Source organism: Astatotilapia calliptera, chromosome 7 (assembly GCF_900246225.1).
Source record: "Astatotilapia calliptera chromosome 7, fAstCal1.2, whole genome shotgun sequence".
Classification (NCBI taxonomy): Eukaryota; Metazoa; Chordata; class Actinopteri; order Cichliformes; family Cichlidae; genus Astatotilapia; species Astatotilapia calliptera.
This window is the reverse complement of record NC_039308.1, coordinates 55036567-55052048: the sequence shown is the minus strand read 5'-3', so window position 1 is coordinate 55052048 and position 15482 is coordinate 55036567. Positions and strand designations below refer to the sequence as shown.

General features: G+C 41.3%; 1 protein-coding gene across 1 annotated transcript; it reads left to right on the top strand.

Moving 5' to 3' along the window:
* Positions 1–144: 144 nt before the first annotated feature.
* dapk2b (death-associated protein kinase 2b) lies at positions 145–15482 on the top strand. Its single transcript, XM_026175874.1, has 12 exons — positions 145–293; positions 861–1055; positions 6750–6971; positions 7725–7863; positions 8889–9018; positions 9135–9183; positions 9276–9302; positions 9382–9534; positions 9991–10036; positions 12942–13031; positions 13149–13235; positions 14551–15482. The coding sequence occupies exons 2-12, from the start codon at positions 979–981 to the stop codon at positions 14626–14628; spliced, it is 1098 nt and encodes a 365-aa protein (XP_026031659.1). The 5' UTR covers positions 145–293; positions 861–978; the 3' UTR covers positions 14629–15482.

Here is a 15482-nt window from a genome sequence, read left to right as displayed (position 1 = left end):
ATTCAAATGCTCATTCAGACACGTCTGTTAGGACGCACCGAGCAGTTATCCGAGCTATCTTTACTGACAGCCTGCCACGCTCGCGCTGCAGTTTCATAATAGAGCCATCAGAGGGAGGGACTTTACGCGCACACAAAAGCCTGATGGTGATACCACCGGTGACAGAAAACAGCAGCCATCCACCCCGGAGGAGCTGTTTTCTGGCCCCAGCTGCAGCTATGAGACGAGGAGATCAACTGTAGGAGACGTGGACACTGATGCACCTTTATCATCAGCTCTGCAGCTGACTGAAGGTAAGACCCGGTGTTTTTAACTGCAGCCAGTTTTGTTGATACACTTGCGAAAAACTCATGAAACTTGCCAGAGAGGAAGTTTGTGGTAATTCAGCTTGTGAACATCTTTTTTTTTTCTCTATCTCTTTGTGTACACATACGTGTTCACTCCCATGCTGCACAGTTACATTTTATCTCTAAATCCTTATTCACAATTGTCACAATGGCCATGTTCTGATATTTACAAAGCCTGTGTAACTGCCATTCTCAACCTTTTTAACCAGACATAATGTTTCACAACAGATGCCCTGCCCTAATTAGCCAGAAATGTTCTTTTCATTTGTAATCCTCATTATACACTGTTATGCTGCTCAGACGCTGTTGTGCAAGTTGTAGTTTAAAGCCTGTAATACTAGTGAAGAACAAAGAGGACCCTTTTTTCTGTGCTGTGTTACGGTGTTAAGGCTTTCCCAAGAGCAAGGTGAAAGTAGCTCTAATTCAGTAAACGAATACCTTACAGCAAGCTGCAACTTGTAGTAAACATTTTCATCACTGCGCTCACAAACCAACTCATCTTTGTGTCAGCAGGGTTGGACTTGTGGTGTGCAGGAAGAGTACTCCTGGGGAGGCACAACAACTGGCATTACTGGAGCATATCGAAGAGGCTGTTTTACATATCTGTTTTACATATTAAGGAGCTACATCAATGAGGACGCCCGGCATGGCGGTATTCAAGCAAGAGAACGTGGAGGATTTTTATGAAATTGGAGAAACACTGGGAAGGTGAGGATTTGTTCACGATTAGTTTTTATGAAGGATGTCAATGAGAGGTTATTTGATCCCCACCTCTTAGAAGATGATCCTTCACAGTTTGTGTGAGTCAGAGGGTGAGTCAGTTTCCCTTGCAAGTGCTTGATCCGGTGGTGGTCCTGTGTATGTAGGTATGCAAACAGCTGGCCTGTCTAAGCTTGAACTGGGGAGTGTCGTTGGGTTAAAGTGGGCTGAATTTTACAGCTAGAGATAACGTACCAAAGCTAAACGCACTCGAAGAAAAGAAAACAGCCCTGTTTGGGGGTCAGATTTGTCAGTCCAGGAACGCAAATGAATTGTGAGCGATTTGCTTTGCATGGTCTGACTGTGGGGCGGTGGACCAGGGTGTCGAAGTGCTGCGAATAAACCCCGTAAAGAGCAGACGTGAAGGAAACTGAGGAAATAAGTTACAGGAAGTTGGTAGATTACAATATGGATTGAGGAAGCTACGCCAATTTTGCACGGAAGGACAGCTTGGGCATGTGCACCACTCGATAACAGATTGAGCGGGTGTAAAAGCAAAGCATCTGACCTGTAGCCTTTCACCATTAATCCCAATATGCACTGTGTCCCAGTCTTTGTTGGGACATAGCTGCTTTGACACACCCTGATCCAGACCTGCTGTTGAAATGACTCCTTCAAAACTATAAAAAAAATAACCCAAACAAAAAACAGAAGAGGAAGACTTTTCAGCAAAGGCCTCGTGTAGCATGAAAAGTTCAAATGTATAAATATGAAATATTTTTACAGTAATCAGGCTTTGAGTAAAGCACTCACGTCTGATGGTTAAAAATAATGATTCACGAACAGTTAGCTGATCAATAAAATGAATAAATTATCTAATACTTTACGTAGTTTGCAAAGTAAATAGATTGTAAGCACCGTTTAAAACAAAAAAAGTACTGTCATTGATAATTGCACATGAAGTTGTAACATTGGAGGGATTTTCCACAGACATGCAAAGAGCAAGAAGGCAAAACAAACACGGCTGTTTGCACAGAGGCAACTCAAAAGCTGCTCATATCACCACAGACTAGTAGATGATTTATTAGGTTACATCAAGTAACCTAATAAATAAACCTAAGAAATTCCTTTAAAAGACTTTTAAAAACTTATATAAAAAAAAAAAGCTGAAATACCCTTTAAACCCCTGCAAGACATGGCAGACATGGGAATGTGTTGCTCAAAGCTGAGCTGGTTTTCATGAGAAAACCTTTGCCTGAAAAGCAAAGGGGACTCTGCTGTGGGCTGAGTGCATGTTTAACATCAGCATGTTGAAAATATGTGACCCTTTAAGCTACTGTGGTTAAAAGCCCTGGTTAGCTTTCTGAGTAACCAAACCTGTTACATTTTATCTTTCTGCAAAAGACTTTTCACTCACACTCACAGTTTTCTGGTGAGCCTCGGGGGACGTGTTTTAGCCCACTCACAGTTTTGACAGCCTCACGGGTTCAGAGCCCTCCACTTACATACCTCAGTGGAACTGTTACTCAATTGTCCTTTAAGAGTGTGGGGAAATTTGGCGGAGGGAGGCAAAAACTGTGTGACGTATTTGAGATGTCCTGTGCTGTGGTACTGTTGCACCATTTCTGGAAATTGAATTAATCATGTTGACAGGTTTCAATGTCTCACAGCCCCGAAAAGCAGTACTGAGTGACTGTTTCCACTAATGACACAGAGTTTTGGGTAAACCTGTCAGCCCTTTGACATGCGGGGCATGCTGTGACAAGTGTACCTTTCTTTCCATTCGACTGATGACACTTATGACATCATACAGTACAAAGTGTTAAAGTCCGAACCAAAAGATGCCTTTAACAGGAAGCGGTGAGCTGTAACTGAGCATCAAGGTAAGGCTGAGAAAAAGGTCTTCATCTGAGATGCTGGACCCTGTTTACAAGTGAGCTTGTGTCCTTGTTGGCTCATAACAACTGATAGCTTTTAGTAGATAAGTAGTGCGTAGTGAGTCAGTGTCAAGAAACTACCATCTGTTAAACCCGCCCTCTCCCCCCCCAAAAAACATGCAGACTTTCCCCAAAATTTGAATGCTGAATTTACTTTACACCATGGTTTCACTCTGACTTCCTGAATGCTTTCATGTTGACTTCTAATGGTAATCCCTTGACTTTTCGTCTAGCACCACCGTGTCTTTATTGCTATGTATGAAAGGTACAGCGAGTGACGTGATCCCAGGGTGAACTGTATGACTCTAACGATGCCTTAAATTGAATCTGGTCAGTTTGTTAATGTGTGGCTTCTTACAAAATACCTGCAGAAACTCACAAGACACCTATACTCTGTCTTGACGGTGAGATGGATATTTAAACATTAGTTATACTGACAGGAACAGCAGCATGTTTGTCACTGCTTAAGTTGACATTGAGGTGAAAACTCATCTGTCCATTAACACAGGTTCACAGAGTTTTTGCTCTCCAATCTGTAAACACTGCAGGAGCATCTTCCTGATATGCAAAATATTTTTCCAGTATCTATGTGGGTTCATTTAGGAGAAAATGATTCGGACTAACCATTTTACAAGTTTTCTTTATGGAATATCCAGAGGGCAGTGATGCAAATTTTAGGTTGCGGTGCTCGAACAATAAATGCGTTGAAGTGAAAAGAGCCCACAGGGCAGGCACACAGCTGTTTCAGATTACCAAAAAGTACTAGAATTTCTCTGTCTCTATAGCTTCGAAACATTCCTGCTGTTGTGTAAGTTGGGGAAATAAAGAGAGAAGGGAGTTTATTTGCTGCAGCCTAACTGAAGGACCTCCATGTTGACCTTTTGGACATCCCCCAGAGTTCCAATACTGACAGAAATTGTCCCATTACAAACAACACTAATGCCTCACAGATGCCGGTGTGTGCGTGTGTGGCTGGACTTAAATACCAGTGGGAATCTAGAGATTACTTTAGGGCTTAAATGCGGAAAGATTTCACTTACAGCGTAAAAAGCAGAAAATGTGGGAGACAAATTGGGTTTTCAAGCACCGGTAGAATTTTAAAAGTTGGAGCTGCGTCCCGGCAGCCCTCAATGGCATTTGATTAGTTGCCTGGTTAGGAACAGCTTTCTGGGTCAACAGCGAATCTGGCGCTCTTCGTCATCCTGGTGGTTGCTCAGTTGAGAAACATGTTTAAATATTGGGTTGGCACCACTTGTCGGAGCATTCCTTCAACCTTGGCTGTGGCTAATGACCTTCAGCTGTTGGAAGTGGAAATTCTGCGGAGAGATGGCACTTTCAGCCCCGCTGGCCGGCTTAGGGCTAAGACAGACGGCACGCCTGGCCTTTTGTGGAATACCACCTCCCCCAGCATCTCTTTCCGCTGTTACTCTGCACTTCGTAGCAATGCTGGAGTAAAGCCCCTCTGCTGACATTTGTGTTGGGTGCTTTTTCACACATGAACTACAACTATCATCTCAAGGGCTTTTTCTATTTGCCATTAGTTATCAGGCAAATCAAGGGGACTGCTCATGCCCCAGTGATGGATCAGTTCCTCCCCTTGGGGTAATTGATGGATGTTTTTGCAAGTGGAATTCACTGACTGACTTCCCCACCTCTTCAGTTAACACATTATCATCTCTAACAGGGAGGACTCGAGGGTGGAGACGTCCTGTGAATAGATCAGGCAGAGGGAGGATTTGAGATTCCATGAAGCTGTGCTTTATCACTCCACCCGCTCTCTTTTTATTTTCCTTTTAAGGAATGTGCGTGGGATTCTTTGTGGATTATTGCCTTAACGTATGTTTCCCCACTCTCTCTTTTTCCCCCCTGCAGTCTCTGCTGGGACATGTTCACACATGAATTAAATGATCTCAATAATAACTTCAAGGACTTTAGGCTTTTAATGTGTTTCCAGAACCTGAAAGCTATAGGAAATGCATCAAATCAATCTAAAGTTAAAGATTCCCTTGTCTTATTAGACGCACAGGTGAAACAACCACATGTAGTTCAGTGCAAATCCCCTTGCATCAAGCACTGCAGCACTTTAAAGAAACTCATACGCTTGTTTTTTTTCCCCTTGTGTATCAGAGATGTTCAGTTTTTTTGTTGAAGTGCTGCTGTATCAGACTGCGTCATATTTGTTTAAAGGTTTTAGACTTAATCTCTTCATTGAGGTTGTAATTGAAAGTCTGGGTTTATGTGGTCCCGCATTTACATAATTTTACATTGTTATTTTTGAGCATGTTTCATAAGAGGCTTAGCATAGTCAATGTAACAGCAGGTGTGATCACAGAGCACCGGACAGGGCGTGCCGCAAAAACATGAAAACTGGCTCAACCATCTCGCACCGATGTAGGGTTACAGAGCCAGTAGCTGGTTTAAAACCACAAAGATAGGATTTAATCCCTTAATTTGTTTCTGGGTGCACATTGTAAACACCCTGAAAATACAAGTGTGAACTGTAGTGTGTTGTGGGTGTACAGATCTTCCTTGCACACCTCCTTTCTGCCCTTCTTTCTTTTCCACTCCTGCAGTTCAAGCGGGGGCTCTCACTCACCAACAGCAGAAGAAATGTGGCAGGTAAAGCAAGACTCTGTTTCAGTCTGGCTATTCTTAGCCCTCTAGACACAGATTGGACAGCCTCTCACAGCCACTCTGGAATTTCTGTGTGGACAGTTATGTCCAAAATTCATGAAATGCCTGCCAATTATTGTCTTTCCCCCTCTTTGGGAATTTTTCCCTCCACATTGTCACAATGTGTCTGTGCTTCAAACATGAAAATTCTTCGGTCCTCAAGCTTTAATGTGTTTTACCCAACCATTCCCTCCTATTCAGTAAAACTCTTGCCAGTTCTGTCACCACATAAGCCCTTGTATGTCGTTGTGGCATCACGCAGAAGGATGAGAAGCTTGTGTTCACAATAGGGTGGGCAGGTCATCCCCCAGCAACAGGAAACAACAAAGCAGCAGTAGTATGACAGCAAGCTTACTCAAGTGCTGGTCTGATATTAAAGCCACAGAAATTCCCCTCATATGGAAAATGGTCTCATATTTCTTGTTCAATCTGTCAGTAGGCAAGTTATGAGTGTTATGATTTATGTTAGGGATGAGTGAAATCAAAGGAATATATTCCACCAACTGGAGTCAGTACTGAAGCTCATTAATAATAAGATGCCATTAAAGATGTCGTAAGCTCATGTCTGACTATCACTTCTAACTAACATTCAAAACAAGAACGCAATGATTCACTGAACAATATTGTCAAAGACACACCTCTGTTGTGATTTGCTTTTCTTTCAGTGGAGTAAACACTTGAGCTTGCTCCACTAAACTTGACAGGAAGTTAAAAGGAGTAGGAGGACAGAGGCTCTCTCAGCACCACCAGATTGTCTCATTGTCTCGCCAGGAAACAGGAAGTGATGGACCATACCGCAATTTTTCAGTCATCTGTGTACCAGAGCTTCCTCACCAATATCCTGTGGCTAAATGCAAAGAATGTTATTAGTTCTATTCCTTTAAAAAAAAAAAAAAAAAAAAAAAAAAAAGATGGTAGATACTACAAATCCTGATGCACGTAAATCCGTTGTCACGTTGAATGATAATGGGTGTAACAAGAAGAGTGTTCAGAGATCACATCCTCCACCAAGATGCAGGATGTTACTGCTTTTCCCGTGCTCTGTATGCTCTCTTGGCACTTTTTGTGGTGATTGCTTCTCTTTTGTCTGCAGTGGGCAGTTTGCGATTGTCAAGCGATGCATAGAGAAGAGCACAGGCAATAAGTACGCGGCCAAGTTCATCAAGAAGCGCCTGAGCGGGGCCAGCAGACGGGGTGTGAAAAGAGAGGAGATTGCGAGGGAAGTGGACATCCTGCAGCAGCTCCAGCATCCCAACATTGTAGCGCTCCACGATGTTTACGAGAACCGGACAGATGTTGTGCTTATCCTCGAACTGTGAGTCACCACAAGATTCTGCAATGCATTGCAATATCCACACAGTCACAACAATAAAGTTTTATCATGCTTTACTTCTTGAAAACTCCAAACATCTATGTACAATAGATAAGAGCCTGCATAACATAAAATGTGTTTTATTGGGATTGAAAAGTTATGTCAGTGCAGTCTTTTGAATGTTTGGCAGGAATACTGTAAAACTGCAAAAGTCCACTCATCTGTGAGTTTATTTCTGTTTGTTGAAGCTGTGTTTGCTGAAAACCATTTGCCCCTGATCATGTCTGCCAGAAAGAACCAAATGTCTCTTGCAAAGTCAATAATGCTTGTGCTGAAAAGAGGCCAAAAAGGGCCCCCGTCTGGGGTCGCTGAGTGCCGAGAAACATGGCAGGCCTGATTAGGACTAATTGAAAAACTCAAACAAAAAATATGACTAATGGCTGCAGAATAACGCACTGTCCTTCATTCTCATTTTCTCTGTATGAATGGTAGAGAACATTGTGCTTATGGGCCAAGGTTTCATACCATTTTTTCAGTTATGTTTATGGAAAAATACATTGGCCCATAAGTAGGGCAAATGGACTAAAAACAGAAGCAAGTTGGCACCACAGACAAACATATCTCAGGCATCCAGGGCTTGTGCATCAAATTTCCTGAGAACACACTTTAGATAAAAATGCTAGCAAGGGCTTGCTCCAGATTGTCTGAGCCCACAGTCACCGAGTGTCAGTTTGTGTGTGTTTGTGCGTATTGCAGGGTCTCTGGAGGAGAGCTGTTTGACTTCTTAGCTCAAAAGGAGAGCCTCAGTGAGGAGGAGGCCACTCAGTTTATCAAGCAGGTCCTACATGGAGTGCAGTACCTCCACTCCAAGAAGATTGCACATTTTGATCTAAAGGTAAACGTGCTTCTCCTGTGCTGCGCATCTTAAACTGCATTTGTTTTCTGTGAAACAGTTAAACTCTTTACCTCCATAGCAACTGTATTACTACGCACAAGCAATGCCATAAAGACCTTATGTATATGTATCTATCTATCTATAGCAGGTGTTTAATGTACGTACTGCACGGTTCTGCTATTCTGATTCACACATCCTTCCTGTTGTTTGTGGCCACCATCCAAACTCTCAGATACCGACACTTCAAAGTTATCTCTTTAGTTTCAGAGCTGTATCGCCCACGTTTCTATCTGAAAGTCGCTATCCTGTCTGATTTTTTTTCTAGCTGTGCATCTACGTTCCCAAGGTCTATTTTCATCAGATCAGTCAGCTATAACACCCATTAACCCTCCTGTTTAACCCCATTTTGACTTGGAATTTTACTTGAGAAATTCTTATCCCCCTTTTTGATTAAAATAAAGCTTCAGAACAGCTAAATAAACACAAGCCAACCCCAGCACCATAACCCTTCAAAGTCAATGTGAATGGTTCTTGATTTGCAGGCCTATTATATTGCACAGAGCCAAAGGGCAGCGCTGGGAAACAGGGAGCCCCTTTGACAAGTTTCCACAAGAGGCCACATCTTACTAATTGAATGCAGAACTGGGTGATAGTGTTCCTTTTTTGTTGTTGTTCCCTTTATGCCCCATATGAATCTGGTGAGCATATAACAGTAGAAATGTAAGAATGGCTCATTGTGAGTCCTCTTCACTGATGATGCTTTTGTGTTGATAACTGAAGGTGGATTAGGTACGCAAAATAACAACGCACTAGGTGTTTGAGTCATTCATGCCTGAAGCCTTGATTTTCAGTTCACACTGACACACCTTTACACTAATTAGCGTGATTAATTGTTTTTCTCTAATGCTTCCACAAAAGGAGGATTTCTCCAGGTAACTTGTTGCTTTTGTCTGTATCACTGAGCCTTGCTATTAGTGGAAATGTGCTGACATACATGCTTTGTTTCTTTATTTGCATTGGTGCAGCCTGAAAACATAATGCTGCTGGACAGGGATGCCACCTTACCCCGCATCAAAATAATAGACTTTGGACTAGCACACAAAATACAAGATGGGACGGATTTCAAAAACATTTTTGGCACCCCTGAATTTGTTGGTAAGTTTTTCTTTCTTTTCTTTTTTCTTTTTTATTGAGCTTGACGATTTTAATGAGATGCTTGATGTTTGGCCAGACGCTGTTTGTGATGTTGAGTGTGTGTTGTCTATTTTCAGCTCCAGAGATAGTCAACTATGAGCAACTGGGCTTGGAAGCAGACATGTGGTAAGAGCTTTTAATTACCTCTGACTCTGCTGACATCTGCACAACAGGTTGCAGTGCATAACTTTGGATTAATCTTGCGCCTTTTTTTGCAGGAGCATCGGCGTCATCACATATATACTGTAAGTTGAGATTCACAACTTAATGTATCTACGATTATCGACTGAGTCACGCATGCAAACGTTTGTGCTGTTGTTTCAGTTTGAGCGGCGCGTCACCTTTCCTCGGTGACACAAAGCAGGAAACGTTAGCAAACATCTCAGCGGTGAACTACGAATTTGATGAAGAGTTCTTCAGCAGTACCAGTGAGCTGGCCAAGAACTTTATCAGAGGGCTCCTGGAAAAGGAAACGAGGTAAAAGAGGAAAAAAGAAGAAGAAAGAAATTAGGTTACTAACAAATAGGTCAAGGCCAAAGGTCAGGTTTGAAATTTCATTACAAAGCCCAGTACCAGGCGGGGCTATGCTTTATAAAATCCTAATGAAGTGCACTCCTGACCCACATGAGAATAAACAGCCAGCCAGCCAGTAAGGATATATTTCTGCTGCACGGTGTGATATATAAAACCAGAAAAGAAAACTATTACAAAATGTTGCAAAAACACTTTCTTTGTAAAATGTGATCCTCTTCTTACTTTCTGACATGTGTTTCCATTTAAGCGTTTACGTGCACCTTCGGGAAACTGAATATTTCTGTGGAAGTTTGGTCTCGCTGTAATCCTTAGAGTCACCGTCTGCTGCACGACTGACCTACGTGCCCTGTCTGATGGAGTTGTTCTGGCATATTTACACAGCTGCATTTTCTCTTTTAGAAAACGGATGACAATAGAAGATGCACTGAATCATCCTTGGATTAAGGTATGGACATGATTTATGCAGTAGTGTTGCATGGTTTGTATAATCTGTGACTGTTGTCAGCACTTCATTCCCCCCTGCCCCCCCTTCTACGAGGAGTAAAATCTATTGCAGCTAATGTCAAAGGTAACATACGGGGTAGCAGGATCTTTTTTTTTTTTTCCAGTGTTCACTCCCACTAACTGTGTACTTGTCCTGGATAGATGTTTCCATACTGTCCCACAGTTAAAGTATGTATATTGTTCCTGTTTGGGAATTTTTGTTTTTCCCTTCACATCTCACACTCATCTCATCCATCTTCACGCCATTTGCAATATTCCTTTTGTCTACAAAGTCAGTGGTCTGACTCTTGCAATATCTCGCTAATTGTATTTTAATGGAATAGAAACTTAACATTGTGCTGTGGTGAAGCCGTCTACCTCCCACTCAGGCTGATGAAATGCATGTGAGTGGTGTTTTGCTGTGAAGTCCTCATCCTGTTTTGATGCAAGCATGGATCCGGGAAACCTTACACGCTCACCAGGAATGTTTGCTGTTTTTTGGCACCCCTTATCAGCCGTGGCTTTCGCTCTGGGGTCACACACTAATCCTCCAGTGCCACGTCTGCTGGGATTTTTCACTGCTATACGTGTTTTCGAGATGCAACAATAAGACATCCTCTCACTCAGTCTCCCTCCCCCACCCCTACCCTTCTGTCTGAAGTCCTGCGGCCACATGGAGGAGGACAGCGCTGCCTCTGAGAAGAAAGCAAAGCAGTTGAAGACAAAACTACTTAAAGAGTACACTATCCAGTCGCACTCCAGCATGTCCCAAAACAACACATATGCCAACTTTGAGCGTTTTGCCCATGTATTGGAAGACATCGGATTAATGGAGACGGGATTGTCCGAGGTGGCGGAAGCTTACCGCACCCTGCAGGGTGACATAGAAGCACTGCTCTCCATTCACAATGACAAGGAAGCTTGGTACAAGGAGGAGCGGGACACCGCAAAGAAACAGCTCTCGCAAGCCTGCCACGAGTTTCGCAAAGTGGAGGCCACCAGGAAGCTGGTGCAAGAAGACATGAAGGCAGTAGATGTTTGTCTGGAGAGTATCAGCAAGAGGTACAACCACAGGCAGGGCCAACTGGATGCTCTGAGGCAGGAGCTGAACTCTGAGCTCCAGTGGCTCCAGGATCTGATGGGCTCTTTGCATCCTGAGGGAACCAGTGGTAGCATCCATAACAGAAGTCTGAGCACACATGTAAAGAAAGCACTGGAGGACCTGCTGCATCTGACTTGTGAAGGAGAAGTCTGCTCTGAGGCTGAACAGCCCCTCACTGAGTCTGGCTGACATAAACCATTGAAAAATCTTCTAAGAGTCAACAATTTTTCTTTCTTTCTTTCTTTTTTTTTTAAAAAATTGCACTCTTTAAATTTTATTTATTTATAGATTTTCTTTATTGTTTAAACAAAAAAGATAAAGAGTTAAAGGAGAAGATGGTTATATCAGTTAATAAAGCTAGCCTGGCTTTGTCCGAAGGTTAAACAAACATAAACACACATTATAAACACTATTTTCTGCATGTTCTCCCTCTCCCTCCGTGAGTACCCTCCAGGTTCGTCCCACAGTCCAAATACATGCACATGTACATGTAATTCTAAACTGGCTGAAGGTGCCACTGTGAGCGTTAATAGTTGTCTCTCTCTCAGTGTTAGCCTTGCAACAGGCTGATGACCTGTCCAGAGTATACCCCGCTTCTGCTGGGATAGATTCCAGTCCCCTGAACTGAATGAAGAAAATGGATGGACATTATCAATTATAGAAATCTTAGTGCATTAGGTTTTGCCATTATTTTAAACAAATATCTACATTCTGGGAGGAGACCGTAAGGCAGACCTAAATCATTCCGGAGAGATTATATCTCTTAGGTATTTTGGAATGCCTCAGGTTCCTACAGAAACCCCCATTGAACCCTAACCCCCAGGTGACTAGAGAGAGGGGGTTTTGCCTCTGCTCATGGACTGCTGCCCCGAGCGTTGACATCTCTTTTGTTGACTTTTGACAGAGTCGGCCTGCCTTTTTTCTTTAGTAGGCCAAAGATAAGCTGAGCTTTAATTTCTTACTGGCTCTGGAATGCTTTTTAAATGACAGACAAGTATTGATCTTAACAGCAGGTACAGCAGCAAACATGATTAGTCCTTTAACTGGGATAAGTGGCACAATATTTTATTTCATTTATTTATTTATTTATTTTTGTGACACATGGATTTATTAAACTACGTTTATTTATTAATTTGGTGTTTTCTGCCTGAGCATTTAGCAGATTATTTTAGCTGATTTAGTAAAACTAAATGAAACAAATGTACTGTGCAATGGTTCTCTCAGTGGAGTGAACGATAAGTTCAAATGTTTTTTTATTGACTGATCTAAGTTTTTTTTAATTGCAATTTTCTTTTTTATTGAAATAATAATTAATCCTATTTAATACTCCATTTGTAAATGATAGTGTTTTAAAAGAAAGGATCTTTTTTATGGATTTTAATGTGCTCTATTGCTGAAGGTTGAGTTATTTATTTCAAAAGTATTTTCTATTTCTTTCTTTGAGATGTTTTTGCGCTAACCATAAAAACAACATCTATGATAAGATCTTATCTATCTAAAAATTTCTCACTTCCTTTGCCAGTATTAGCGTCTGAACACTCAGCACTCTTTTGTCTTTGTGCGCTGACATTTTACACTTTTGTCAACCATGAAATAAATCTTAATTAGAAATTATGACTCTTTTTTTTTCTTTTTTTTTTTAAAATTTCTGTCATTCATGATCTGAAATGTCTTCATGGTATAGCTGATTATATTAGACAAGCACATGCGCACAGCTGACGTGAGGGACAGTTCTGCTTTCTGACATCTCACTGTGTTTCTGCAGCCTCTGAACCCCAGACAGGCCTTGGTGAAGAGACTATCAGTGGTCAACTTGGAGAACTTCAAGAGACAGTATGCTCGACGCAGGTGGAAGGTAAAATGCAGCCTTGGTACCAACTTGGACTATTACTTAAAGGAAGATTGCATTAAAAAAAATTGCACATGTCTTGCTTTGTAACCCATTTCTTTTTACTTTTGTCGGTTTCAATAGCTGTCATTCAGAATTGTGGCTCTGTGCAACCACCTAACACGAATCATGAAGAACCATAAGAATGAGAAGCTGCCTGAGGAGGACGGGGTAGGTTGCCGTGCAATGGTTTACATTAAACTGACACACATTGAGCTGCTCTCATTTATATTGCTTCAACCAACAGCTGGTTAGTTTAACTTTGCAAATACATTCCCCAGATACTTTATTGGGTACATCTTGTTAGTGCCAGATTAAACCCTTTTGACTTCTGGACTGCCTTAATTCTTGATGGCAGAGATTCAGAAAGGTTTTGGTCCATGTCGACGTGATTGCATCACACACTTGCTGCAGATTTATTGGCTGCAGATCCATGATGTGAATCTCCCGTTCCACTACATTCCAAAGGTGCTCTATTGGACTGAGATCTGGTGATTGTGGAGGGCATTTGAGTACAATGAAGTCATTAAGTTCATAAAGGTAGTTTAGGATGATTTGACCTTTGTGACATGGCAGCCATGAGGAGATGGGTACTCTGTGGAGATGGACATGATCAGCAACAATAATAAAGCGGGCTGTGGTTTTTTTTTTGTTTTTTTTTAAACGATGCACATTTGAAACTAAATTGTGCAAAAAAGTTATCCCTACATCATTAAACTACCAGCCTAAACTGATAAATCCGTGCATGCATGGATCTGTGCTTTCATGTTCTTTACTCTAAATTCTGATTCTACTATCTGAATGTCGCAGCAGAAATCTGGACTTAACAATGGGCAATGATATTTCAATCTTCTGTTGTACAATTTTGGCGAGTCTATGTTTCCTGGTCAATAGGAAACATTTTTTTTCTGGCCATTCTCTGTAATTCCTAGAGATGGTTGTGCAGGAAGAATCTCAGCAGTTTCTGAAATACTCAGACTAGTTCTCTGGTAACAACAATCATACTACATTCAACATCACTTAAATGACCTTTCTTCCCCATTCTGATGCTCCTGTTGAACTTCAGCAGGTCGTCTTGAGCATGTCTACATGCCAAAATGCATTGCACCATACTGCCATGTGGCTGGCTGATTAGATATTTACTTAATAAGCAGGTGCACTTACTAATGTGGTGATGAGTTTCTTTTATTGTACACTATTTCCACAGCATTTACAGATGTAGATGTCTAACTATTTCTCTGGGAGTATCTTTACAACAGACATTGTGTTCCACAGTGTTGCAGTGTAGCAAGCACAGTTTTATCCTGCTATATGCTGCTGGAGCTAAAAAAAAAAATAAAAAAATAAAAAATAGAGAGAGATATGTAAAAGAATGCTTAGAGTCTTTGAGCTGTCTCCAGTTGTGGAGACTCACAATTGTCACAATCACCACAAACAGTAACTATGTTACAACTGTTTCCTAACTGGGATGTGTTGGTCTTGTCAGAGGAATTGTGAAAGCGACCAAGAAGAAGAAACTATGAAGAGGAGACCAAGGACCAGAAAGAGAAGCAGCACTTCCTGAGAGCAACCCTCAGAGTGTCCGTCAGACATGCAGAACAGTGACTTTGCACCTTTATTTAGGGCGTGCTCTGCAACTGTTATACGCCACTAAGCATAGTTACAATATATTTTGACATGACAGCAGTAAAAGTAGATTTTTTTTTAGAGTTTAAGGCAACTTCTTCATTCTGAATCAGCACAACTTCTGCTGTATGTCGGACATCGTTCCGGCATGTTTAAACATGTGCTAATCTTGCACTAGTAGCTATAGCTTGATTGCTGTTGACAGGAACTGTTGTATATGTTAGCATATATGTGAGCATATATATATGTGTATGCTATAGACAGCTTCTGTCTAAAAAGTTCTCAAGCTGTTGTTTGGCACAGTATTGATACAGATTGATTGATATATATTTTAACAGATGTTAGCATCCAGAGTGTTAAATTAAAGGGTTTAGCGCTGCAGGATAACAACATGACAGCAGATCTTCAAATGTTTACGTGTTGTGCTTAACGATGTTTTATCATTTACTGTTAACCTCAAGATATAAGCCCCTAAAGCATCTGTATACTATATGTTTACATAGGATATTTTAATTTGTGCAAATTTTTCTGAGACTGTAACTGTGTTTCATTGACGAGTTCACTGACTGCATGTATCTACGGTATGCCTAATATGTGAATCTAATTCTGCAGTTTTAAATGGAATTGATAAGTCTTGCAATACTTTCATGTATTTATAAATAGATATACATCATGTCTTAAGTTCACTTTTGCCTGTATCTTAGCCTTCAGTGTTTTCAAGAAGCATTTTACTTTCTTTATATGTGTATAAAGTGTAAATTGAGAATGTGTTAAATAAATTAATGAACCTTG

Coding starts and splice junctions, on each gene's coding strand:
- dapk2b (XM_026175874.1), top strand. CDS start 979: ATGAGGACGCCCGGCATGGCGGTATTCAAGCAAGAGAACGTGGAGGAT. Junction 6,972..7,724: donor GTTGTGCTTATCCTCGAACT/GTGAGTCACCAC, acceptor TGCGTATTGCAG/GGTCTCTGGAGGAGAGCTGT. Junction 9,303..9,381: donor GGCGTCATCACATATATACT/GTAAGTTGAGAT, acceptor CTGTTGTTTCAG/TTTGAGCGGCGCGTCACCTT.